The 24,960-nt window shown below is 50.9% G+C and overlaps 1 protein-coding gene across 3 annotated transcripts in view; it reads right to left on the minus strand.

Moving 5' to 3' along the window:
* Positions 1-520: 520 nt before the first annotated feature.
* The window catches only part of XPO6 (exportin 6), a 100,939-nt gene continuing 76,499 nt past the window's right edge, over positions 521-24,960 (minus strand). For all 3 annotated transcript variants that reach the window (XM_026515665.4, XM_026515664.4, XM_044390287.3), the window contains 12 exons: positions 23,560-23,719; positions 19,818-19,910; positions 16,975-17,119; positions 15,453-15,599; positions 14,362-14,551; positions 9,917-10,072; positions 8,717-8,831; positions 8,370-8,541; positions 6,413-6,574; positions 4,181-4,279; positions 3,792-4,022; positions 521-1,225 (listed from right to left, as the gene is read on the minus strand). In XM_026515665.4, the coding sequence (XP_026371450.1) occupies positions 1,124-1,225; positions 3,792-4,022; positions 4,181-4,279; positions 6,413-6,574; positions 8,370-8,541; positions 8,717-8,831; positions 9,917-10,072; positions 14,362-14,551; positions 15,453-15,599; positions 16,975-17,119; positions 19,818-19,910; positions 23,560-23,719 (1,772 nt within the window). In that variant the 3' untranslated portion in view covers positions 521-1,123. The remainder of the gene's footprint in view (positions 1,226-3,791; positions 4,023-4,180; positions 4,280-6,412; positions 6,575-8,369; positions 8,542-8,716; positions 8,832-9,916; positions 10,073-14,361; positions 14,552-15,452; positions 15,600-16,974; positions 17,120-19,817; positions 19,911-23,559; positions 23,720-24,960) is intronic.

Below are 24,960 nucleotides of genomic sequence, written 5' to 3' on the forward strand. Positions count from 1 at the left end.
ACGGCTGACAAGGCTCTCAGACATACCAGTGAGCCCTGCGTGCCCCCCAGCCCCACCCCTCGCCCAGCCCCTGCCCCAGCCTCCGTCCTCTCCCGTGCCACCTCTCCTCTCAGCCCTCCGCCCCACTGCTGACCTCCAGCGAGACTTCGGTCCACTGACAGGCGATGCCTGGCTGGGTCTCTCGGGAAGGATCCACTCTCTAGGAGGAGGAGCGGGAGGCTGGGCCTGAGGAGCAGCGGTGGCAGACCCCACCTGGACTCCACGCCCACCCCCACCGCTAGGTGAATCGTACCAACAAGCCCCCACCGTCTGACTCTGGGAAACAGGGGCCCTGTGTCTTCCCGCGGCTTACGGGAGAGGCTGTCTCGGAGACCCTACCCGAGTCGGCCCTCCTCTGCTGTGCTCTCCCAGGACCCCACCGCAGGCGTCGCCCCTCACTGCTCTGCTCCCCACCAGGACGGCCCCTCCACCTGCACACGGGCCCCAGGAGGCTGAGTGGAAGGACGCTCCCTGACCAGTGTTTATATAACAACAACATAAGCATTTTATTTTTTCATTAAGCTTCTTAGTTTCTTAGTATCACAATGGAATGATGAGAAAACAAGAACAAAAAACCCACAAGTCTGCAAATCTCTGACGAAGAGCAGAGACTTCAAGGCAATCGGAGGGGAGGGCAGGAGAGGCTTGACAGAAGTGCCAAAACAGTTCCAGCATCAAGTCTCTCCGGGGCCGGCTGGGCGGGGGGTAGGGGTGGAATGGTGAGAAGGTGGCACTGTCATGAGCGGTCCTTGGCGTTTCTGCCTCATGGCTGACACCCGCGGGCGGCACACAGACCAGCCCACAGGCTTTCCTGGGGCCTCCCTGGAACCTGGCCGGACGACCCTCTGCCTGCTCCCGACACCCTGAGCACTCCAACCAGTGCTAAGATGCACCCTGAAGCCAGCTCAGCTGGGTGGGCAGCAGGAGAGGAGCGTGGAGAGGGGCGGGGGCCAGGCAACGCTGTTCAGGGTGCAAGAATCCAAGGAGGCTGAGGCCTGTCCGGGAGCCGTCTGCGGCAGAGGGCGGAGGTGAGGCGGGTGGCAGCAGCAGGAGTTCGTGTCCCTCGGCGGTAAGCAGGCTGTGCCTAGAGCTTCACGGTGCCGGGGGGCAGGCTGTCGTTGCAGAGTCTGTAGTAACGCAGGTCGTTGACCAGCCTGTGCACATTCTGGGTGAACGAGGGCAGGTCCTGGAAGGCAGGGGCACAGCTGCAGCCCAGCCCCACCCAACACCCCAAATCACCCCCCAAACCCACCCCAGCTACTTTGATCCCGTGGTGGGTCTGAGAGGTCTACAAATGCTTTATAAAAGTCAGAACTTCAACTCATTGAGGCACCATGTGTCAGCAAAGGCCATACGGGAGCGAAAGAACAGAAGCTAACACTCCCCCAGTGCCCACCACATGCCAGGCCCTGCCCCAAGCAATCCAGACGCTAAGTCACTCGAACCTCACCACGAGCCTGCGATGCAGGTTTCGCTAGTGCCCCCGTGGGAAGGGTGGAGAAAGTGAAGCACAGAGAGATTCCGAAACTTGCCCCAGGTTCCATGGAGGAGAGGGAAGGGGATCCAAAATGGACTGGCTCCTGAACACGGGTTATGTCTGCCAACGCACACCTCTCCTTCACCGCAACAGGCCAAGCTGCGTCCGCAGACTCCTCCCCCACCCAGGGCTCCGGGCAGGCCCTACCGATCAGGAGGGACAGCCCAGCAGGAGCCCACAGGCTGCAGACACCAACGGAGAGGGCCCCCCGCAGCTGGAACCCCCATCTCTACTGTAATCCAGCCAGACCACCCAAGGTCGGCCTCCTCGTGCTTAGACCGGGATCACTGGACGCCAGATGGCAGGTCCAAATGTGGAGTAGCAACGGTGCCTGCCACGGAGCTGGGGGACCCCACGAGGCTGGCGCTGCCGTGACAGTACCTTCTAGAAGCCCGCTGGCCGGGCCCCTGCTGCGCCCCTCGGCCCACCCGCCCTTCACCTGGCGAACCTCCTCTCCTCTTCAAACTCACCTCAAAGCCTGCCTCTGCCAGAGAGGCCCCAGCTGGCTACGCTGGCCCCTCCGCTCCTCACTCTCCAAGTGCCCTTGGCTCCCCCAGCGTGGGGGCCGTGCACGCTGGCTCCGGAGCCAGAACACCCAGCCGGGAATCCTGCTTCCTGGCTCCAGCATTCCCAAGTTCTCTAACTGCCAACTACTGGCTGCGCTCGCTGAGCCTCGGCTCGTCTGTGAAATGGGCTTCCTAACAGGACCTACACTTCGGAAGGTGGCTGGAAGGCTTCCAGGAGCCGGGGCACGTGAAGTGCTTGGTCCAGTGTCATCTACAGAGGGTGATGCCACCCGTCTTCCCAGCAAGGCTCCCTTGAAGGCGGGGAGGGCCCGGGGCCCCAACGCCCCACACAGGGCCTGAGAGCCAGCCAGTTTCAGGTACACGGTAAACAGATGAATGAAGGAGCGGGTTCTGTTACTTATCTGACCCTCCAGAAAACAAACCAAAGGGGTGTCTTTTTGATCAGTGGCTCCCAAATGCCAAATTCAAATGTCCTGGGGGAACTCAAGAGTACGTTTCTGTCTATTTAATAAGCCCCCCAGGTGCACTGCTGCAGACCTAGACTTGAAAGCCACTGCTTTAAATCAAGAAGTTGACTGCTAAGGACATACATCATTAGAAACTGAGGGTTAAATATTAGGATGTGGCCTCAAGGAACAGGAAGGAAAACTGCCCAAGTGGCTAAAGAGAGCTTCCAGAAGCTCAGGAGAAGACGAGACAGATTCCGGGGAAAGAAAGACTCCAAGAAAAAGGAAAATAGGAACTGAGTCTAAGAGAAAACTACCCTGATGCATATCACAGATGAGCTAAGCAAGGAGTGAGCAGAGTTTGCTCCAGCAACAGCCACGTGTCAGGCTGCACGCAGAAGTGGGAGTGCGGGCTGGCCGCTCTGGTGCGGGAGGCAAGGCAGGGACCCCATGAGGATGGGGGAGAAGGTTTCACTCTGTCGCGTGTCAGGCGGTGAAGGATGAAACGGACTCGTCCCACGGGAAGAGTTCGGCGAAGAGCCTAGCAGGCAAGTGCAGAGACCCTAACGGCTGAGAGGGGAAGGAGGGCAGGTGAGTGCCCCGACAGGACACCCCGGAACAGGAGAAGCTGGGCGCCATGGAACACAGATACACTGGCAACGATGGCCCCATGTGGATCCAGCACCTTCACCACCCCAGCCCTACACCATCCCCGCCACATTCCCTGGGTGGACAGCGGGGTTGGGGGAGGGGACAAGGGTGAGTCCTGTGGGGGCTCCTCCCAGGACCCGACAGCAGGCCAGCCCACACTGAACCAAGAGGCCTAGGCAGAGCCCAGGGTCCCACCCGAACCCTGGGGGGCCTCAGACACGTGGCTCCTGGGCACCAGTTTTCCCAGCCTATCTGCAAGTTCAGGCTATAGCGACTTAGAACCCAGGAGGAAACAACTGAGCACAGGGGGGTGGTGTGCTCAATGGGGTGCAGTAAGCATGAAGAAGCAGAGGCAATCAGATGCACTACTGGGGCCGGGGCTCCCAATGGCTGAGACGAAGAACACACTTGCTGCAGAAGCCCACACCATGGGCAGGCGTGGGCCCCCGCGTCCACCCGCAGCACCGAATCGTTCAGGAGCCACCAGCCGGCAGACCACACGCGGAAGCGGCCGGCCCCTTCCTCCCTGAGCCGGCGCCAGAGTGAGAGCCCACGCTTGCCCTCCCTTTAGCCTGGGCCCTCTCTCCTCACCCGATCCATCTTGAAATTCCGCCCCAGAACATTTTTCTGGTTGGCATCCACGCCGTCACAACTGGTCAGAAACTCTGGGAGGAAGGCTGCAAAGAAGCCATCGAAGTCCACAGAAGCCATGTTGTAAATGGCAATGCCAATCTCCTCCTGCAGAAGGTCGTGGGACTTGTGAACCAGGACCTGCAGCAGCACGTTCACAAACTGGAACAGCATGGTGGTCCGGAAGATCTTCTGCAGACAGACAGCCGGGTGAGCGAGGGCACGAGGGCTCGCTCCGCATCCCAGCCCACTGCCTGCCATGCGCCCCAGCGGCTGCCCCAGAAGGATGGAACTCCACCCACCCCACTGACACCTCAGACGAAGGGCCCTTTCTGAGCAGGGGCGCTGACCTTGTGGTATAGCTTCTGCTTGGTGTTGAGAGTTTCCAAGTAGAAGAGATTTTGTTTGAACAGGTGGATGTCCGGCTGGAGAAAGGACTGTCCAAAAGCCTAGGGAATAAGACCACTGTGTTATAAGGAGCATTTAAAGCACCTCAGACCAGGCCCTCCTAGGGCCCCCACCCCACACCGAAAGAGCCAGCACTCCGCAAGCGATTCCTCACGTCCCTGGCAGGACGAGGGCACCCATGGCCTTGACTGGTTCTTCTGGTCAGATCTCGGAACGTTCCCGAGTAGTCTTAGCTCTGAAGTCCTCCCCACTGGGCCTCACTTCACAGACTGGTCTCACCTTGACCTTTTGTAATAAACCTCTGGATCCCTCCGTGGATTCGGCCTTCGAAGCGAGACGCTAGTCAAGTGACTCTCGTCAAATCCTCAGCAACCCTGGCGGACTCTGAAACCTGCCTCCTGCCTCCCCTCGAACCAACTCCTCACCCTCTGTCAGCCACATGCCCTCTCCTTGGCTTCTAACTCTTAAAAACCACAAATCCTGGGAGGCTCCTTTAAACCGGCCGCCTCTGCCTTGGGGCTAAGCAACAGCAAATTTTTAAACTGCCTTGCAGTTTCTGGGTTGTCAAAGTTATGAGTTCTAGGGCAAAAAGTAAAACCCCTTCCCTGCCAGAAAAATCCCCAAGACAATGATGTGCAAGTCCCCACTCCCAACGAGCTGCTGACGGCTCTGTCCCCGGCCCCGGCCCAAGCTATGAGGAGTGTCCTAATGCCTGCCGCAGCCCTGGGATCTCCGTGATGCCCGAGGGTTTTATTTATTTTTTTAAGTTGCGTTTACTGAAGCGTGACACTGAGTAAAAGTCACTCTTTTGGGGTTCACCCTTGTGTAATTCTGACACATGGTCATCTAACCAACATGACCATCGAGACACACAACACTTCCACCTCCCCCAAAAAGTTCCCTTGTGTCAGTCTTCTCCCCCTATCCCTAGGCCACCACTGCTCATTCTCTGTCCCTCTGGTTTTGCCTTTTCCAGACTGTTACGTGACGGAGTGGAAATCATTTGGTCTGGAGCCTTTGGGGTCTGCTTCTCACCCAGCATAACTATCTGCAAGTCACCTACGTTGGTCTCAGCGGCAGAGTATGTTCCTTGTTACTGTCAGGCAGCGGCCCCTTACATGCACGCGCCTTGGTTTATCCATTCACTAGCTGATGGGTACGTGGACTGTTTCCAGATTTGGGCAATTATGAAAAAAGCCACTATAAACACCCGTGGACAAGTGGCATGAATATGTTTTCCTTTAGCTTAGGTAAAATGCTTACAAGTGGTTCGTCAGGTAGTGACTACACGCTCAACTTTGTAAGTACCTGCCAAACTGTGAGGCTGTTTTCCAAAGCGGCTTTCCCCAGCCTAGTAAGGGGCCAGGCACCCATCTGCCCAAGAAGGTGTAAAAGCAAGAAAAAGGTGAAAAAGCTGAAGTGGGGGTAGGAGCAGAGCAAACGCTGACTATTCCACACCCAAGGCCAAGCTGGAGACAGAAGGGCAGCGAGAGGCCAGGGGCAGGGCGTGTGCTTATCCAGAGAAGAATCTCCACGCAAGGAGTGCACGTGTCGTGCTGGCAGGGGGCTCAAGGCAGGAAGGGTGGAATCCCTCTGGCTACCCTGAGAAGAAAACCTTACACTGAAAAAACAAAACAAAACAAAAATTACTTTAACCTGGGCTTAGAACAAAAAGTTCTACAATCAAGTGCAGAACGAGGACAGCACCGGACAGCAGCCACCAGGCAGCCCAGCCATTCCCAGCAAGGGGAGGCGCCCCGGTCTCCTATGGCGGGGTGGGTCAGCCCCCCAGAGAGCCCGCTCACAGGGCAGCGCTGTCCCAGTGTGGTACAAGCCAGGATGGGCCTCAGTGTGCTGCAGGCAGTCCCCTCACACGTGGGAGCACCGGACAAGGCATACAGACAGCTGCTGGGCAGACGCTAACTCAGTCAACCTCACCCTCAACCCACGAAACAGGCAGCGTTCTCTCCACTTTACAGATGAAGCTCCAAGAACTGAACCAACTTCCCAGGTACTCAGAGGCAGCACTGAGCTCTGACCGGAGCCTATGTGGCTACCCCGTACTCCAGGGAAGCAAACCAAGGGAAAGACAGCCGAGGGACCCGGGTGGGTCCAGAACGAGGCTCTCCATCCTGGGACCAGGGGCAGCCTCACCGGCTCCTCCTGCACATTACCTGCATGATGGCACTGAACTGAGGCTCGTTCTCCATCTGCTCCTCAGTGATCCCCCTCTGGACACTGGCCAGGACCGTGGACTTGAAGAAGTACCTCCAGTTGTGATGGAGCGTTCGGAAAAGGAGCTCAAACAGCTCAGCCTTCACATCAGGGGAGGGGCGCTGCAGAGACACACAGACCCTCAAACCTGTGCTCCCTGCGGCTCAGAGCAACAGAGAGGCTTCAGCGATGCCTGCAACGGGCACGCAGAGTGTCAGTGTCCCACCCACACGCTCGGCCGGTCAAGTCACCCTCGGGCCGGCAGTTCACACCAGGCGTACTTTTGCAGAGACACGATGCCCGGGCCAGGGCCGACAGACCCTTTATTTTTATTTTTTTTTAACAATTTCTTTAATTTTTTAAAGATTTCATTTTTATGTAATCTCTATACCCAATGTGGGCTCAAACTCACAACCCCAAGATCACAAGTTGCATACTCTACCGACTGAGCCAGCCAGGCACCCCAAGAGGCCGTTTTCCTAACAGAAGCACTCAGCCCTCTAAGCCAGGAAGAAAAGGCTACCGAATGGCAGAACAATTAGGAAAATGGGTTTCCTGCTTCGAAAGCAGCTGATATGACCTGTCCCATCTTCTTGCTTGTGTTGTTCCTTCTCCCAGGATAAAAAACGCTGTCCCAGCTAACCTGCTCATCTTCCGCAAAACAAGTAAGAAGCTTTAAAAGCAGTTCTGCCCTCTATGGACCAGGAGTTTCAAGAGCCCTAGAGCCACGGCAAGCCGCGGCAGAGGGCCTCCGGGCGGAGGCAGCGTGCAGGGCTACCAGCTCCCTGGGCCTGTCTCCTCTTCACTACTGGCAGCAGGATTCAGGGAGAAGGGGGAGGAGAGGGAGGCAGGCTCAGCAGTATTTTCTAATTGAACCCAAAATCTCCAAGTCACTGGAGGGCATGCCAGGTCACAGTATTCCAGATGTCTCTGTAGAATTCAAAACTGTAAGGCCCAGACATATTTAATTCAGTCTTGATTAAAATTAAATTGGGATTTAAAAAGGTTAGCTCTTACTGAGCTATCACATAAAACGTGGTTAAGCCCACACTCATTCTGGGTCTTGTCACGCTGAACGTCTGCTTCCTAAGGACAAAGAGCGTTCCTTTAACAATAAAACCTTTGAGCAGTTCTAAGAACTAGCCTATATCCTTGAGATAGTGGGTGTTCTTACTAGGAAAGTACATTTGTTACAATGTTCACTGGAGAAAACCACATATTCACCTAAAGTTATGTATCGTTGGCCATGGCAGACTGATCTCACTCACCAACCAACCTTGCTGTGCTTCCGCTAGACTAGCTCTGATTAATTCAACCAATATAAAAAGACTGGACCTGGGGCGCCTGGGTGGCACAGCGGTTAAGCGTCTGCCTTCGGCTCAGGGCGTGATCCCGGCGTTATGGGATTGAGCCCCACATCAGGCTCCTCCGCTATGAGCCTGCTTCTTCCTCTCCCACTCCTCCTGCTTGTGTTCCCTCTCTCGCTGGCTGTCTCTATCTCTGTTAAATAAATAAAATCTTAAAAAAAAAAAAAAAAAAAAGACTGGACCTGGGGCGCCTGGGTGGCGCAGTCCTTAAGCATCTGCCTTTGGCTCAGGGCGTGATCCCAGTGTTCTGGGATCGAGCCCCGCATCAGGCTCCTCCGCTGGGAGCCTGCTTCTTCCTCTCCCACTTCCCCTGCTTGTGTTCCCTCTCTCACTGGCTGTCTCTGTCAAATAAATAAATAAAATCTTTAAAAAATAAAATAAAATAAAAAGACTGGACCAAACTAAAAGCATTCTTTCTTGGAAAAAATTATTTTACAAGAAAAATAACTAACAAATTCGCTTTAAAACTCAATGCATTTTCTTCACTATTTCATTCCCTCCCTAGGTGTGGACAGAAGTCAGCACAGGGGACTGGCCCCGCCCCTCGTACCTCGGCGATGATGGGATACACTTGCTCCATGCACAGGGAGATGATGCTGGGGAGGAAAGGTTTGAACACCTGGCCAGGCTCCTGGACCACCACCTGCAGGATCTTCAGGAACTTCTCCACCACCCGGCAGCCAGTGCTGCCTTCGTGGAGGATGCTCTCGGCCAGCTGTTCTCTGCAGACAAGGGGAAGCACGTGGTAGGCAAGGAAATGTTTCTCTGGGGGCCAGCATGAAAACCAGCGCTTGTGGCAAGTGAAGAAAAGGAGCAGAAAGTCCCAGGCTCTGTAGCCGGGCCCCACTACTTCTCCCTTTGGAGCCTGGAAGCCACGGACAACAGGTCTGCAGTTACCTGGTAAACATGTTGAGGAAAGTCTGTATGATCTGCTCCGTGAAAGGCACGCCCATCTGTACTCTAAGGCCTCGAAACAGAGTGAGGAAGAAGCTCAGCATCTCATCGGTCACGTCTAAATGAAGGCACAAAGAAAAAGGTTAGAAGCCCGCACACAGGGATAAATGGAAGCCCCCTCGGCTTGACGGCCTTCCTTTTGCAAGCTGCACTACCATCTCGCCAGAAGGCTTCCTGCTGGAAGAAGTTTCCCCCACGCCACCAGAGCCCACGATGGATAGTGGGAAACCATTAGGGACATGCCAAAAGAACAGCTCCAGTGTCGTGAACCTCCGGCCAACGACGGCTCACTAGAGGAAGTGAAGGTCACCAGGCAGCCGCCCTCACTGCCTGGCATCCAGCGACGCTGAATTCTCACTGTAGATGGATCATTTTGTGCTCACACTGATGGAGCCATTCAACTGGGTCGACACCTGAGTGCTCTTTCCATTTCTCTCTCGGACCACTAATCCCTGCACTGGGGTCAGGGGTTAAGTGGCTGGAAGTGGATAATGACGGTGTACTCAGGCCGAATGGCCCTGGCCCATTAAAGGGATTAACTGCAGAAAATACTGGTTACATTTAGTCTGGTTCCACTCGCAGATCTGAACAATCATCTCGTACAGTATGTTTTGGCTCTAACCTCATGCACTCTGCTTACAAGAGGCAATCAGGGAACACGTGCCGCCTGACAAGCTCCGCTATGTCCCTCATGACTGACAAGACTACTCTAAGTGCTCTCATAAGCCAAGCCACGTGCACGCAAAGTCAGACAGCCTCTATCAGTGATGCTGACGGAGGGTGGAAACCACGTCAGCAAGAGCCACCCTGCCATCCAAGGAAACAAGCATCACTCGTGGGATGAAGTTCTCTTTCCTCTCCTGTACAATGAACCCATCACCTCAACCTCTCACGTTCTGCCCTGGGAGTGTCAAAGACTTAGAAGTGCACGAGACAAGATGCCCCAAGGGACTCTGGGCCACACGACACAGGTGCAAGGCCCAGGTGAGGGCTCCGTGGCGCCTCGGCCCCAGACTCCCCGTCCCCGCACTCTGCCTTCAGCGCAAAGGCCCACACCGTCCACTCAGTGTGCTCTACAGAGCCCAGCAGTCACTCTGGGACTCATCGGCACCCGCCACCAGGGGGCCTGCCACCAGCGCCTACCTGACTGGTGGATAAAAGCTGGAAAGAGGGCCAGGGAGACCTGCACGGATTCCTGCAGCGACTGGTAGCAGATCTGCCGGGACTTGGTGGACTCCCCGGAGATATTCTCCACGATGTCTTCTAAGACACTAAGTGTCTGGTGGATAATTACTTTGGCTGCAAATCGAGATTCAGTGCATGTTAGGACTTGTCTGAGGATAAAGCAGGGTAACGGGGAACACAAGGAAAGGGGGGACATTTGCACAGGTATTCAGGGCACAGCTGCGGAATTCTTGCTAGAGGAACAAGGTCTCTCTTGACTGAGTTATCCATCTCTCTCTCTCTCTCCCCCCTCCTATATCCTTTTCTCTCTTCTTTTTTCCCTTTTTACCGCCAGGACTCCGCTGGCCTCCCCGCTCAGTTTTTGCCTCTCTTCTGTCTCTATCCACCAGAAACAAGCCCACAGAGAGGGAAAGATAAAGTGTAGCCTCCGGTTAGGTGAAGGGTAAGAAATATAAGCTTCACATGGGAACTACCCCAGGCGAGAATGGACACACGCAGATCAGACACGCCGTCAGTTCAGATATACGTCTAGCCGGGTGATCCCCACCAGCACCCGGTGCACACCTGCTGCTGCTATGCTCAGGAATACACCGTCTGGGCCTGGGGCCTGACAATATGTGCGATGATTATCATATGACGCTGTGTTATTAACCACATCTACTCGCAACGAGACCCTGATGTTAAGAGCTCACATGATGCCTCCTCACAGCGCCCAAAGAAAGCAGAGGCAGTGGCTGGCAAACGGGCGGGAGCCCGGAGGACACAGCAAGGGCCCAGCTCAGAGGAGCCCCAGAGAAACTATAAACGAGCACTAGATGGCTCTACAAGCGGGGAAGTCCCCTTGTCAGGACACTGGGGAGAGTCAACAGCCCCAGCTTTGCAGGGCTGCTGTGAGGATGACACACAAGGTTAGAATGTTTCCAGCAAAGTGCCTGGCGTATCAGAAGGCTCAGCACGGGGAAGCCGTCATCCTTCCCCAGCACTGGTGGAGCTGGCTCTCGCCCTTAACACAGAGCTTGACCCCAGCTGCCCCCAGAAGCCCCCCATGGCTCAGCCTGAGCTTGGCAGACTCAGGTGGAGACTCAGATCCTTGGTGGAGCTCCAGAGGCAGAACTGGAGGCTGAGAGCTGGCCTCCACCTGGCCGCACTCCCTGGGATGCCCCGGCCCCCCACGCTCACCAGCCTCTGTGGGGGCTGAAGCAGCTTCCAGGGAAGGGTGCAGCAGAAAGACTCGATGCTCTGGAGGTGGATGCAATCAGGTTTGACTCCTGACTCCACCAGATTCTAAGTCTCAGTTCCTCATCTGAAAACGTGGATAGACACATACCACCACCTCACTCAAAGGACTGAGCGTGACTGAAAATAACGGTTCATAACACGCCTGGTCTTCTAAAGGCTGGTCACGTGGACGCTGGCACGTGAGCCAAAGACCCATGCATCATACTGAAGGAGCCACTCACACACTACTACTCCAAGCACGGGGACTTTAACTGAGCCAGGAAACTGCACTTGGATCAGATGTTTCTCTAAAAATACACAAGGCGCAAGGAGAGCAGTTTAGGGGGAAAGGCCAACAGGGTAGAGACCAAAATCTGACCTCTGATGTGTAAGAAAATTGAAACAAGAACCAAAATGCATTCACAGAAATGTACAAGGGGAAACTGAAAGCACCATTAATATGTAATAGGAAAACAGGTATAGAAAGTGTGGTACTTCCACGGAATAGGACGTTCCCAGACCGTTAAGAACAATGCTTTCAAGAACAAAGGGGCAATGTGGTGAAGAATCAGGATCTGGAGCCATTCAGACCCAGGTCTGACTCCTGACCCCACCACCTTCTCTCTGATCCTGAGCAACCTACACCTGCCGCGGGGGAGGGGGGGGGGCAGCACTTGACAACAGAGGGAAGCAGGTGATCACACTGAGCATGCCAGTAACGGGACACACAGAAGTGATGCCACTGCCCAGGTGGTATTCCTGCCCAAACTGCTGGAAACAATCAGAAGAAGAGCTTCCAGGACATTTTATGAGAATATGGGTTTGGATTCTTCAAAAATGTCAATGTCATGTAAAACAAGAACCAGGAATGCTTTTCTGCATTAAAGGACTGGAAAGATGTGACAACCAAAGAGAACACGTGATCCCAGACTGTATCTTAGATGTTTAAGAAGCAAAAGAGGCCACTCTGGTAGCACCTGGGGAACACCTGACTGCGGTCTATATGTTAAATGCTGTTACTGTCACCAAAGTGTTTTGGTTATAAGAGAGTATCTTGTTCTCAGGGATAAAGGTTAAGAATTCAGGGATAAAGTGTCAATGTCAGCAACTTACTTTATTTAAATGGCTCGGTTAAAAAACAGAATGTGGGGGGGGTGAGAACGAAGTGTGGCAAAATATTAAGTGGTAAATCCTCACATAAGATATACAGTTGTTCCTTTGCTTTAGTCTTTCAGCTACTCTGCAGGTTTCAAAATTTGTCAAAGTACTAAGCTGCAATGGGAAAAACTTTCCAGACCTTCATGTTATCACTTGGAGGACGAGGAGAAGACAAACCTCACTGGGCTGCAGGGAAGATTGAATGAACATCTGTACAGAAAGTTCTCGGCCCAGCGCCTGGCACACAGGGAACACACCACAGATGTTAACTATACTGTTTAAGTCTGTCCCCGGGGGAAATCGCTGCTCCCGTTCAGCAGACAGCTCCAGCACGGGATGACACCTGCTCTGCAGGCAAGCCGCAGCCGCACACCCATACGCTCCAGCCAATGAAACGTGAGCGGAAATACAAAGGCCAGGTGTCACCTGCAGGCCGGTGCTTAGAGAGCCACTGCACCATCCGTGCCCCCGGCCCAGCATAATCATAGTCCGCAGGGCGGCCTTCAGCAGCCTGGGGCGAGTGACCAGAATAATAAGCAGGAAGTCCCCAACCCCCTTGACCCCATCTGAACATGCAGTAGGAGCAAGAAATACATCTTTTCCTGGATTAAGCCACTAAGCTTTCGGGATTGTTTGTTACCACATAGCCTATGCTGACTGATAATAAGCATGTGTAAGATAAAGGGAGAAACAGACCACTGAACTTTCTAGAACGTGATTCTACACTAGCTCTACCTAACCCCTGGGCAAATCACTCTGTCTTACCCTAGTTTCCTGAGGGACTAAATCAGAATAGCAACAGCATCGAACCCATAGGCTCACACGGGAATAAAGTGAATGAACACAAAACACTGAGACCCAGGAGCAGACAAACACCAGACTGTGAAGGGCGGTGCCAGCACAGCCAGAGATGCGGCGATGGACAGAAGACAGCCGGGCAGAGGCCCCGCGCACAGGGCACCCTCACTGACCCCGCCATTCTCATGCAGCCACAGAACCACAGAAGATATTAAAACAGAGAAAAAGACAACAAGATCGCTAAAATGGTTACTTCCTAAAATACTGAACAGGAGATTTAAGAGTTTTTCCCGTCTTATACTACTCTAATATTTTTGTACAATGAGCACTTGTTAATGCTCCTAATTATAATGATCTTAACAAGAATGTTGAGTACTTACTGCTATTTCTAACATTTCACAAAGTGTTTTTGTTGACATTCTATGCACAATGTCTTCCAATGTTTCAGTATTTTCGTAGTGTGAAAATATAGTATTTTTTAAATATTTCTATAAAACCTGTACTTTCTGGAAGATTTCTCAGAGAAATCTGATGCCTTCTACTTGAACTGAGTTTTGTTTTGTTTTAAGATTTTATTTATTTATTCGACAGAGATGGAACACAAGCAGGGGGAGTGGGAGAGGAAGAAGCAGCCTCCCAGCGGAGGAGCCTGATCTGGGGCTCGATCCCACAATGCCGGGATCATGCCCTGAGCCGAAGGCAGACGCCCAACCGCTGTGCCACCCAGGCGCCCCTGAACTGAGTTTTCTTGATTCATCTTTCTCCTCCCTTTGAATATAAACAATCAGACTTGAAGTGTCATTTGTGAAGATACCAAGTTCTTTCAAAGCCTCTAAAACACGTTTTTAGAGAAAGGTTAAAAATAGTTTCAAAAGACAGTACTTAAATCCATTCTTCCCCATGTGCAGAGGTGAATTGCTTTGATTGCTTATACAAGTACCTGAAATGGATCAATTAGTCACTGTAGATTTTTTATCCACAGAAGGCACCATCGATGGTTTACTTATTTTTGACATTTTAACTATGAAAAGGGGTGTCCTACATTCAGGAACTAGGTCCAGCAGACGTGTTCACAGGATTCCACAGAGAAGCAGGACTCTATCACCCAAGGCTGGCTCTCCACCCAGTGGCCGTGTGACGACAGACAGGTGAATACCTCATCAGCCACAAAGGAAGACAGCGCCTGCCCTACCTACTTCCCCAGCCGTCCCTGCCTGGGGGACACTTACTGTCATCCAGTGGCATCTTCCTCTGCGGGGTGACAGCACTGGGTTTCAGGTCGCGATAGTCCCTCGAGAGTGCGGAGATGAGGCTGGCATGGTTGATGGAGCGCACAGGCCACTGCTGCTCATTCTCGGGGAGGTTCGGCCATGGAAGCAGCAGGATGTTAGAGAGGGCTCGGCACACCAACACCTGAGCCTGGAAGAGACCCCCACAGGTGTCCATCAGAGGGCGAAGAGCAACACACAAGTGCATGTGACACGACCTAGGCACCCACCACACACACACACACACACACACCCTCGGGCCTCCAGGCTCCTCTCACAGGCTGGGCCTGGGGCTTTGGTCCAAGTCTAAGGTAATGTAGGGAGGAGAGAGAAACGAAAACACTAACACCTAGTCTGGGTCCAGCATATTCCAGGCTCAGGCCTAATAATCTTTCCTGGTGCCATCCGTTCCCCTCTACTCTGGTACCAGAAGCATCACAGAGGGAGAAGTCACGGCCACTGCAGACACTGGCTTTCAACACCCTCCGAGGAACTGCTCAGAACAGGGCTGAGAGTGCAAGGCCATAACAGAAGCTCTTACAGTCAATGTGCCCTTGGCGCTGGGTCAAAAGCAAGACGTTCACATCCCAGGTGCTCTCAAGTAACTGCTCTGACTGCCCTCTGACACTTCTGTTTTGTTTTTAAACTTCTAGCCTGAGCCTCCTGAAGGGAGTTTATGAAAATCCTTGTCTGGATCGAGTGTCTCTACCCTAAGAAAACAAATGTAACAACAAAAACAGACTGTTTTAAACCAAAAAGAGTGCAAGGGGACTCTGACAACACCAGCCAGATCACCAGCTCTCAGAGCAGCACCACCTGCATGCCTACCGGAAGGAATTTTTTACGTCCTAATCTGCACATGGCGCGGCTGCGCTGGGAAGGGCCTAACGAGAGAGCGCGGAGGCCACCCTAGGTGCCACCTGTGGAGGAAACCGTCTCTGTGGGCGTGGCCTGTAAACCCCGATGCGAAAGAAAGGCCTCCTCCTCCTTGGCCTCCCTGAGTTGGAGCCACACGGCTCCAGGGCCGGTGCAGGGTGGCCCCAGGTTCTCACCTTATCGACAAGTCGCTGAGCAGAGGCGTCGGTGATTCTGTTGAACACTTTCTGCACCGCGGGGATGCTGATCAGAAAGACGGGCCGCACGGTGGTGGCCAGGGAGACCAGTAAGTGGCACGCGGACAGCAACAACTTGTCTTGGACCTGGAGACAGAAGAGGACATGTCAGCTCGCTAGCTCTCCTGGGAGGCTGCTATTAGAAGAACTTCAATGAGGCAGCCACGAGCCAAATATGGTACCGGGAGCCGTTATACCCCCTAGGCTCTGTATCAAAGCAGCTTCCGGGGAGGACACCCAGCAAGGAGGTCCCCTCCTCTACGCCACATCGCAGCTCCTGACGTCAAGCCGGAAGCGCCCCCCTCAGGTTCCTCTTGTCCTTAGTCACCAACACCTCTGGGCTCAGTCACTTCTCAGATCCACAATCCCACAGCAAATTCCTTGGCATACCATTCAAACTACTCAGGATTGTTCATCTCACTCCTCTCGTTCCAACCAAGCCAACCTCTCTCCAGCCACCTTTCTGCACCCCACCGGTCCACACCAGGCCCTTCCTCCCCTCGGCATGCCAATCAAAACCCTGGTTCAAGGACCATCCGTCCCTTTCAAATTAGCAAAAGAGAAAACTCTCTATAGATAGGACCTAATGCTGGTAAGACCGGTAAAAAAAAAAGTACACCAAAGTGTCATGGGCATGCAGAATTATTTTGGAAAGAAAGACTATTAGAATTTCCTAGAACCACAAATTATCCCTAACCTTTAATCCCACTTACTCTAAGAAAATCACCCAAAAGGATAAAGCTAAGTTCGGGAGTACATGCATTTCAGAATCATCTAGGATAACTCTTTTTTTTCAAACAGAGGCAACTTTAACGTCCAGCAATGGCTAGGTAATTACAAATTATATAAATCCCCCCATGGAACATTGTAACTCATTTACAATTACAATTACAAACTCAACAAAAATTTACGAAAAACAATATACTGTTCTGTTAAGAGCAGCACAGAACGCTACACGTGATTAGAACTACAAAAACACAAACATCCATATGCTGCGCAATATAAACTGGGGGTCTGCTCGAAGGACAACTGAGCAGAATCTATCAAATTTACTTGGGTACACCTTTCACCCAGCAAATCCGCTTCCTGGAATCCATCCTACAGGGATAGACACACCAAGAACTAACTTCCGTCCACAGGAAAATTATAAACCATCCCCACTACAAAACAGCAGTGTTTTGTAGGAGGGAACTAAAGAGTATCACAACTTTTTGTCTCTAAATTTGAATAGTATTTTACATTTCCACCATGAGCATATATTCATGTGGGACTTAGCTAAAAAAGTTGTATTTGAATTTATGTGGACCACAGTTCAAAAGGAACATGAAATGACACATGGCTCTATCAAGTGGTGAGAATTAAGGGTCTAATACCAAGCAAGATTTTGATTCTACAGTAAGCGGGTATTTGGACAGAAGGACAAAGAGTCAGCTACAAAGTGGAGTGCCTGCTATTTCAGGACCTTGGTGCTGATCAGAGGTGTGACTGCATCCATGGTGGTGGAGATGAGCGTAACAAACTGCTGTGTGTTCTGCCGATGAGCTTCACTGCAATACTGCGCTAGCCAGTGAGAGTAAGCCTGCAGAGCAGCCAGGGACTGAGCGTGCCTGCAAAGGGAGAGAAGATGCGACTTTAAAGGTCAAGGTCAAAATATATTAGCATTATACTTGTCTCCACGGGAAAGAAGAATTCCACCCAGTGTATTTCCTGTTCTAAGATATGTGTGATGCCACAGAAATCATTTCCTTGCTCAGGTAGGACCTAAAAATGAAAACTCGCCGTCTAAACCTTGCCACCGTTATCCCTAACACAGAGGCAGTCAGCCCTCTACCGAGCTGTGGCTCCTTTTAGTGGAGAATGCACTTCAGAAACCAAGAGCCTGGGTCCTCAGGGGAGCATTCTTTCTGAGGTCTCACTGCTCCTAGGACCTTTTAGGGGACAGGGCTAGGACTCAAGCGGACACCACGTGGAAATCAGACTGAGCGTCAACTCAGGAGGGCAAACTGACCTCGAGCGCCTGCAGATATGATGCACGACCAACACACTGCCACCTATCTACTGCTCTTGCTAAAAATGTTAAACACCAATCTCATACAGTACAGAAACAACTAGACCAATCCAGATTTTTAAAGATTTTCTTAAAAAATAGAAATAACGTCTAAATCTCCAAAAACTCAGTTTCTTTTTCCCTCTCTTCCTCGCTCTCCTTCTCTCCCTCTCTCCCCTGCCCCCCACCAACATGCACAATCTGGGGAGCTGGTCTAGATTATAGAAGGTAAATGTAATATGTGATTCATGATTAGTTAGGCCTTGGATCAAAAAAAAAAAAAAAAGGTATAAAGGACATATCTGAGATGACTGGGAAAACCTGAGTATGGAAAAATATTATATATACACATATATATACATATATATACATACACACATATATATATACACATATATACACACACATACACGCACACACACACATATGCTCTTAAAAATGCTACATATTGGGGCACCTGGGTGGCTCATGCTTAGTTGAGTATCCTAACTCTTGGTTTCGACTCAGGTCATGATCTCAGGGTCAAGAGATCCAGCCTGGCACAGCACAGAGTCTGCTTGAGATTCTCTCCCTCTCCCTCTGCCTCTCCCTCCACTCATGTGTGCTCACTCTCGATCTCAAATAAGTAAATAAAATCTTTTTTAAAAAATGGTAGATATTACTATATCCATGACAGTCTTTGAGTAACGATAATGGTATTGTGGTTATGTAGGAAGATGACCTTGTTCACAGAGAAACATGCTGAAGGGTTTATAGGTGAAGTGACATGTTGTCTGCAATTTACTTTCAAACCTGTATACAAAAAGAAAGGATAAGAAACAAAAGCCACTGGGGCAAAATACTCATAACTGATGAATCTAGTTTGAGAGTGTTAGGGTGTTCACTCTATTTTTCCCCTTTTCTGCAGGTGGTAACTTTCTCAAGATAAGAAGGTACGTAAGCAAAGGTATTAAGTACCTTAAAATAAGAAAATACAGGTAATTCATAGCGACCAAGCAGTTATTTTATATTTTATATTTAGAATTTTACCCTTCAATTTTGGGTACCAAAATTAAGAAAAACGACATCAAAGTCTGCCTTTGGGGTCTAGGAATTTCAGTCAATCTATCAAATTCACAGAGCTCCATAAGGCTGAAGGGGGTGGCTCTGAAACTTCCTGAAATTGTGTGCAAGATGTTGTGTTTATGAGCAAATTAGCATTTTTCTCAGCAGAAGCTTCACAGTTTTCTCTAGATTCTCAAAAAGGAAAGCCATATATATATATACACACACACACACACATACACCTATTCTTTTTTAAAAAACCCAAACCGCTATAGTAAATAAGACTCTATCATTTACCTAATTTGCAGCTCAAGAACTATCTAGAACAGGGGTCAGCAGACTTTTTCTGCAAACACCAGAGTATAAATATTTAAGGCTTTGCAGGTCATACATACTCTCTCCATCACAAATACTCAACTCTGCCGATGTGGCACAAAAGCAGTCACAGACGATACGGAAATGAATGGGCATAGCTGTCTTCCAATGAAACCTAATTTATGAAAGCTGGCAATGGCCCGGATCTGGTACAGGCCACAGTCTGCCAACCCCTACTCTGGTCTAGAGCAAGCCTCCTGGGCAGTGTGATCTCTGGGATATGGCCCCATCTCCAGTCCCCATTCCTCTAGCCCTTCCATAGTCACTTTCCTAATGGCTCTCCACTGTCCAAAAAGTCTCTCGAAGTGTGGTCCCTGAATGTCCTTCAAAATCACCCAAGTTCCTGTGTAACAGGCAAACACCCGGGAGCCTCATGCCATCCTGCTGTCATCAGAATCTCTGAGAGTATGTGTTACCCGAGTCATTCTCCATACGCTACAGTCTCAGTCACTGGCCTACAGGATAAGACTCGTGGCACTCAAGTTATTTCCGCTGTAGTCCTCCCATGCCTACCCAGCGTCCTCTCCCACCACACAAACTGCTCCCACCTCCCTGACTGTGGGACCCTGCAACACATCTGTGTCTTGGCGAGGCTTCTCTTCCCTCCCTTCCTGCCCACTCCATACACCCTCTGCTCTCAGCTCTCACCTGCCTGATGCATTCCACTTACTCCAACCACCCCTGTGGCCAGACAATCAATCCTCTCTTCCTGGCTTTGGAGGAGGGAGTCTTCTCCTCTTCATGGCAACCACCACTGTTCCTTTTTATCTATCAACTGACTGGGGGCTGGCAGACTCGGTCTTTCCCGAGAAAGCACCAGCAGCCCACTTCGTACTTACACATCGATGAGATCAGGTTTCAGTACTGACGGCACAGCAGTTTCAATGTTGTACAGTTTTATCTGAGATCCATACAGAGTGACTTTGACCAACCTGTTGGCAAAGAAACAGGTAAGAGGAAACACTCAGCTTGTGGACTAAAATAGACAAAATGGACAAGGTACCAACAAAGGTCCTGAGCACATTTTTCCATCCAAACAAGAATCAAGACCAGACCTTCAATTTTACCCCAAAGATCTAATCTGAGATGTGCATAAAGATTTATACAAAGATACTAACTAAAGCATGATTTACAGACCCAAAAAATTTTGAACACAAAATAAATATCTAACAGGGAAATACAGTACAGTATACACCTTAAAAGTGTTTAAAATGGAAGTATTTTATGTTGTGTATTTTACCACGACGAAAAATTAGAGAAAAAGTGAATGTTTCAGATGGATAGATATATGATAAAGAAAATATAGTAAAATGTTCACTGTAGAATCTAAGTGATGGGTATATATGGGCATTCACTGTACAATTTTTCCCACTTCTCTGAAGATGAAAAAATGTTCCTGTTAAAATATCTGAGGGAGGAGGCAGGACATGAAGCAAACGTTTTTTAGAACAAACTAAAGGGTTTTTACTTCAAGCACAATCCTTTCAAAAGCAAGTTGCTGAGCCCGCTGGCTGCTCAAGGGCTCACTAGATACAAACGAGCCCTCAATCCAGGAACTGAGAGCCAGCTCTGTGGGGAAACGGAAACCGCATCTTTCATTTGAGACGGACATTCGTTTCTGGGCAAAGGGGAGAAGCTGGAGGCCCGGAGAAGTTCTGTCTGTGCCTGCTCTGTAACGAAGCCTGGGAGCAGGTCTGAGGCGGAAGCCAGGGAAGACAGAAGGTGTTCTTCTCCCGCGGTGCCCCAGTGCAGAGCTTCTCGAGCTACACTGAGCCTGGGGAGAACCCACTTGGGAGCTTGATACCGCGCAAGCTCCCTGGTCCGACCCCACAGACCGACTCCATGCTGGCGACGAGGAGCCCGGGAATCTGCATTCGGGGCTCCGTGCATGTGGACCACACTCTGAAAGCTGCTCCTCTCTGAAGGGAGCAAAAAGCAGGACTTCCCTAGAAAACCACAAGCCTGAGTCCCAAAGCATGCAGGGTTGGAGAGCAGTCAGAAAATAAGGGTCAAAGAGCCAAGGGCTCTCGATCAGAAGTTCTGGGAAGGGGCCGGCGTGATAACATACGCGATGCACCAGCGTGCACCTGGCGTGTAATCCTCTAAACCGCTCTCCGCTCTGCCCGGTGAGAGCACGTTTCAGCGGCGCCGAATATATTCATGGTATGCAACCATTGCCACGCGTCCCCTTTACCTTTTCATTCCATAGACTCAACATCTGTACCCGCTGAAGAACAACTCCATCCGCCCCCGCCCCAAGCCTGGCCCCTCCACTGCCCTCTCTCTCTGGATCTAACTATTCTTGTACCTCCTGTGAGTGGAATCACACCATGTCCGACTTCACGTCTACAGCACCCTTTAGTGCTGTTCTACGCTAAAAATGGACTGCTAAATGTGTCTTTTCCCATTTCTACATTCAGCAGTTTCGCTAGTAGGTCTGCTGTGTGTAACCTGTAAGTGAAAAGCCAGCTCATCACACTGGTTATGAAGATCACGAAGCCTTAACAAGGAGCCTTCTCTCACACTTTATTCTAAATGACAAAATAGCAAAGTATCTTTAAGTACTGGGCCTGCAAACCCAAGCAGTGCAGAAAGATGTACGTGTAAGGACTTAGAAAATACCAATGCAGGGGCTCTGAAGTCTGAAATAAGGATTTCAGACAGAAGAAAGACGAGTCCCATCCCTGCTAACCATCAGTGGCAACAGGCCTCACCTGCGAAGGAGAGGAAGGGCGCTGCAGGTAGAAGCCCTGTGGTCTGGCAAGAGCACAGCATGTGGACTCAGGAAACTGGCTACAATCTACGTGTTCCCTCTTGTGAACGGTGTGACCTGGAGCAAGGCATTCACCATCTCTGGACCAGTTTGCTCACAGATAACATGACAACCCCCGTCCCTCAAAGTAAAGAATGAAATAAAATATGCACAACTCCTTTTTGAAAACTTCCTACTACCGCGTGCTTTTATTATTATTATTAATCTGCCTTTTAAAGATTTACTTAAATTGAACTAGTTAACTCTGCTTTTAAGCTAAGAGTAACAGTTTAAGAAAACTCTGGTGTGCAAGTCACTAGGCTTGGGGCTTGGTTTTGCTCAGTGTGTTACCAATGATTCAGCTACTGGGCCAATGGAAGAGTCCGGTGTCCCAACTTTAGGCTGGACCCACATCCACCCAGTTTTGATCTTATCAGTCCACCAGTTACCTTGAAACAATCTGAACCTCCTATCACATCTGAAGCACCTGACTTTTTAAATTTCTTATTTAAATTCAATTTAGTTGACATATAATAATATGTCATTAGTGTCAGGGGTAGAATTCAGTGATTCATAAGCTGCATGTAACACCCAGTGCTCATTCCATCACGTGCCTTCATTAATGCTCATCACCCAGTTACCTCTTCCCCCCACCCACCTCCCCTCCAGCAATCCTCAGTTTGTTTCCTAGAGTTAAGAGTCTCGGGGCGCCTGGGTGGCACAGCGGTTAAGCGTCTGCCTTCGGCTCAGGGCGTGGTCCCAGCGTTCTGGGATCGAGCCCCACATCAGGCTCCTCCGCTATGAGCCTGCTTCTTCCTCTCCCACTCCCCCTGCTTGTGTTCCCTCTCTCGCTGGCTGTCTCTATCTCTGTCGAATAAATAAATAAAATCTTTAAAAAAAAAAAAAAAAAAAGAGTCTCTTATGGTTTGCCTCCCTCTCTGTTTTCATCTTATTTTTCCTTCCCTTCCACTATGTTCACCAGTTTTGTTTCTTGAATTCCACATATGAATGAGACTGTATGTTATTTGTTCTTCTCTGACTTATTTCACTTAGCATAATACTTTCTAGTTCCAACCACATCATTGCAAATGGCAAGATTTCATTCTTTTTGATGGCTGAATAATATTTCTGTGTGTGTGTGTGTGTGTGTGTGTGTGTGTGTGTGTGTACACACCACATCTTCTTTATCCATTCATTTGTCGGGCATCTTTTTAAGCATACGAGTTTGTGAGACGGGAGCGGGGAGGCCTGTGTAGTGGGCAGTGGTCCTCAACAAATGCAGCTCTGTGCCCTAGGAGGGTCCCCAGGGGAGGGGTAACGAATGAAGGCTGCTGGTGGAGAGGTTGGGAACCACCGCTCGGGTCAGCTTTGACTGCTCAGGACCTTAACAGGACTGCGAAAAGTTCCACCTCTGGCATCTGGCTGCCTAGCTGGAAGACGCTGACTGACTACTTATCTGTCCTTCGACTACCAGGCCTTTCCTACTGTCTCTTTACCCTGTGGGCAGAGACGTACGACTGACCTCACCTGGTTTCTTCTGAGGCAAATACTGTATTTTTATCTACAGACCCAATCTCTGACGCAGTAACAGCTCACGTGTGTTGTCTGCTACGTGCCACGCACTGTGCTAAGTACTTCCTCTCATTAAGTCTCAAAATATGCTACAAGACACCAGGTCCCCTCCATGCTACAGACAACGGACCTGAAGTTCTCAGAGGTGACGTGGTTGCTCCGTATGCACCTTGCGCCTGGCAACATGCTGCCCTCACACAAGAAAGAACGATTGGGCTCTGAGGGAGGAAGGGAGCCACGACGGAACCGCCACCTACCTCTCCACGACTGTGAGGGCGTCGCTGAAGCGCGCCGCGAACACGTCTCCGATGAAGTACTCAGCCAGCCGGCCCACGGCCTGCAGGAGGGAGCTCAGGTCTCTCAGGGAGCAGTGCAATCGCCGGCAGTCATTCTCCGCTGTGATGTTCAACCTGTGGCCTGAAACAGAACAGTGCCAACGGTTGCCCAAGGGAAGAAGGTGCTGTAGTTACCACTACGGACAACAGCTCATCCAGGCAAGCTACGGTGAGCGAGACCAACTGTCGAGGGGCGCCTGGGGGCGCAGCCGGTTTAGCGTCAGACTCTTGATTTCAGCTCAGGCCATGATCTCAGGATCGTGAGATCGCGCCCTGCATCACCGCGTTCGGTGGGGAGTCTGCTTCAAATTCTCTCTCTCCCTCTCCCTCTGTTCCTCCCCTCCCCCGCACGTGTGCAAACTCGCACACTTTCTCCCTATAATAAATAGATCTTAAAAAACCAAAAACAAAAACAACTGTGAAACACAGCAACCCACAGGCTGTTTCCCGGTAACAAGCCAGGACAGCAGGCCCTGTCTCCACCCAAACCCACACCTACAAGCACTCTAGGGCCAGAGAGAGTGAACAAGAGGGGCACACAGCCTGGGATGTGCAAACAGGGACTGAGCACCTAATGTGATTCCTCTTGACCCACCAATTTTACACCCAAGGAATCCCATGCAGAGCAGCCCAGGCACTTGCCCAATGTGGCTCATATTTCTGGAGCAGAAGTGGTGTCCTGGGCTAAGCCTCTACAACCGCAAACCTGCTAGCTTTCTACACATGGCCCTGTCACAGAAGGAAATCGCCACGGGCTGTCAAGGTAGGATTCACCGCTCTTCAAAGACCAGGGTGTAGTCAGCACTCCACACCCCAGAAGGTCCGAAGTAGCACAGTCTGGACTAAAGGCACAGGGCCTGGATTCGGAAGACACAAGTGCCCTGCCACCTGCTGGCTCTGGGCCTCAGCCAGCCCTCTGAGTCTCAGTTCCTCATCTTTACAATGGAAAATAACGCTCCCATCGAATTCACTAGTGTCAGGGCAAAGTTAGAATGCATACCAAACCCTGTGAACTATAAAGCATCACTCAGTGTTTGTAATAATCATATATAACAAAGAGCGTGTGACTTTCTAAGGCCTGAAACTTTCTTTTCAATATAATTTCTTCACGCTGAAGATGCAAAGGTGAAGGACAAAAACATCTGCAATTCAGCCACCTCCTTGCCCTGAGGACCCCTCTTCACAAAAGTCCACAGAAGACAGTGAGAACCCCTGGGCTCTCTGCGTCTGATAAAGTTCTCCGCCTTCACCCAGTGGGAGGGAGGGAGACCCTGACCCTGCCCGCTGGGCACCTCCAATGCCACCACTCCCAAAATACCAGCC

Source organism: Ursus arctos, unplaced genomic scaffold, assembly GCF_023065955.2.
Source record: "Ursus arctos isolate Adak ecotype North America unplaced genomic scaffold, UrsArc2.0 scaffold_2, whole genome shotgun sequence".
NCBI lineage: Eukaryota > Metazoa > Chordata > Mammalia > Carnivora > Ursidae > Ursus > Ursus arctos.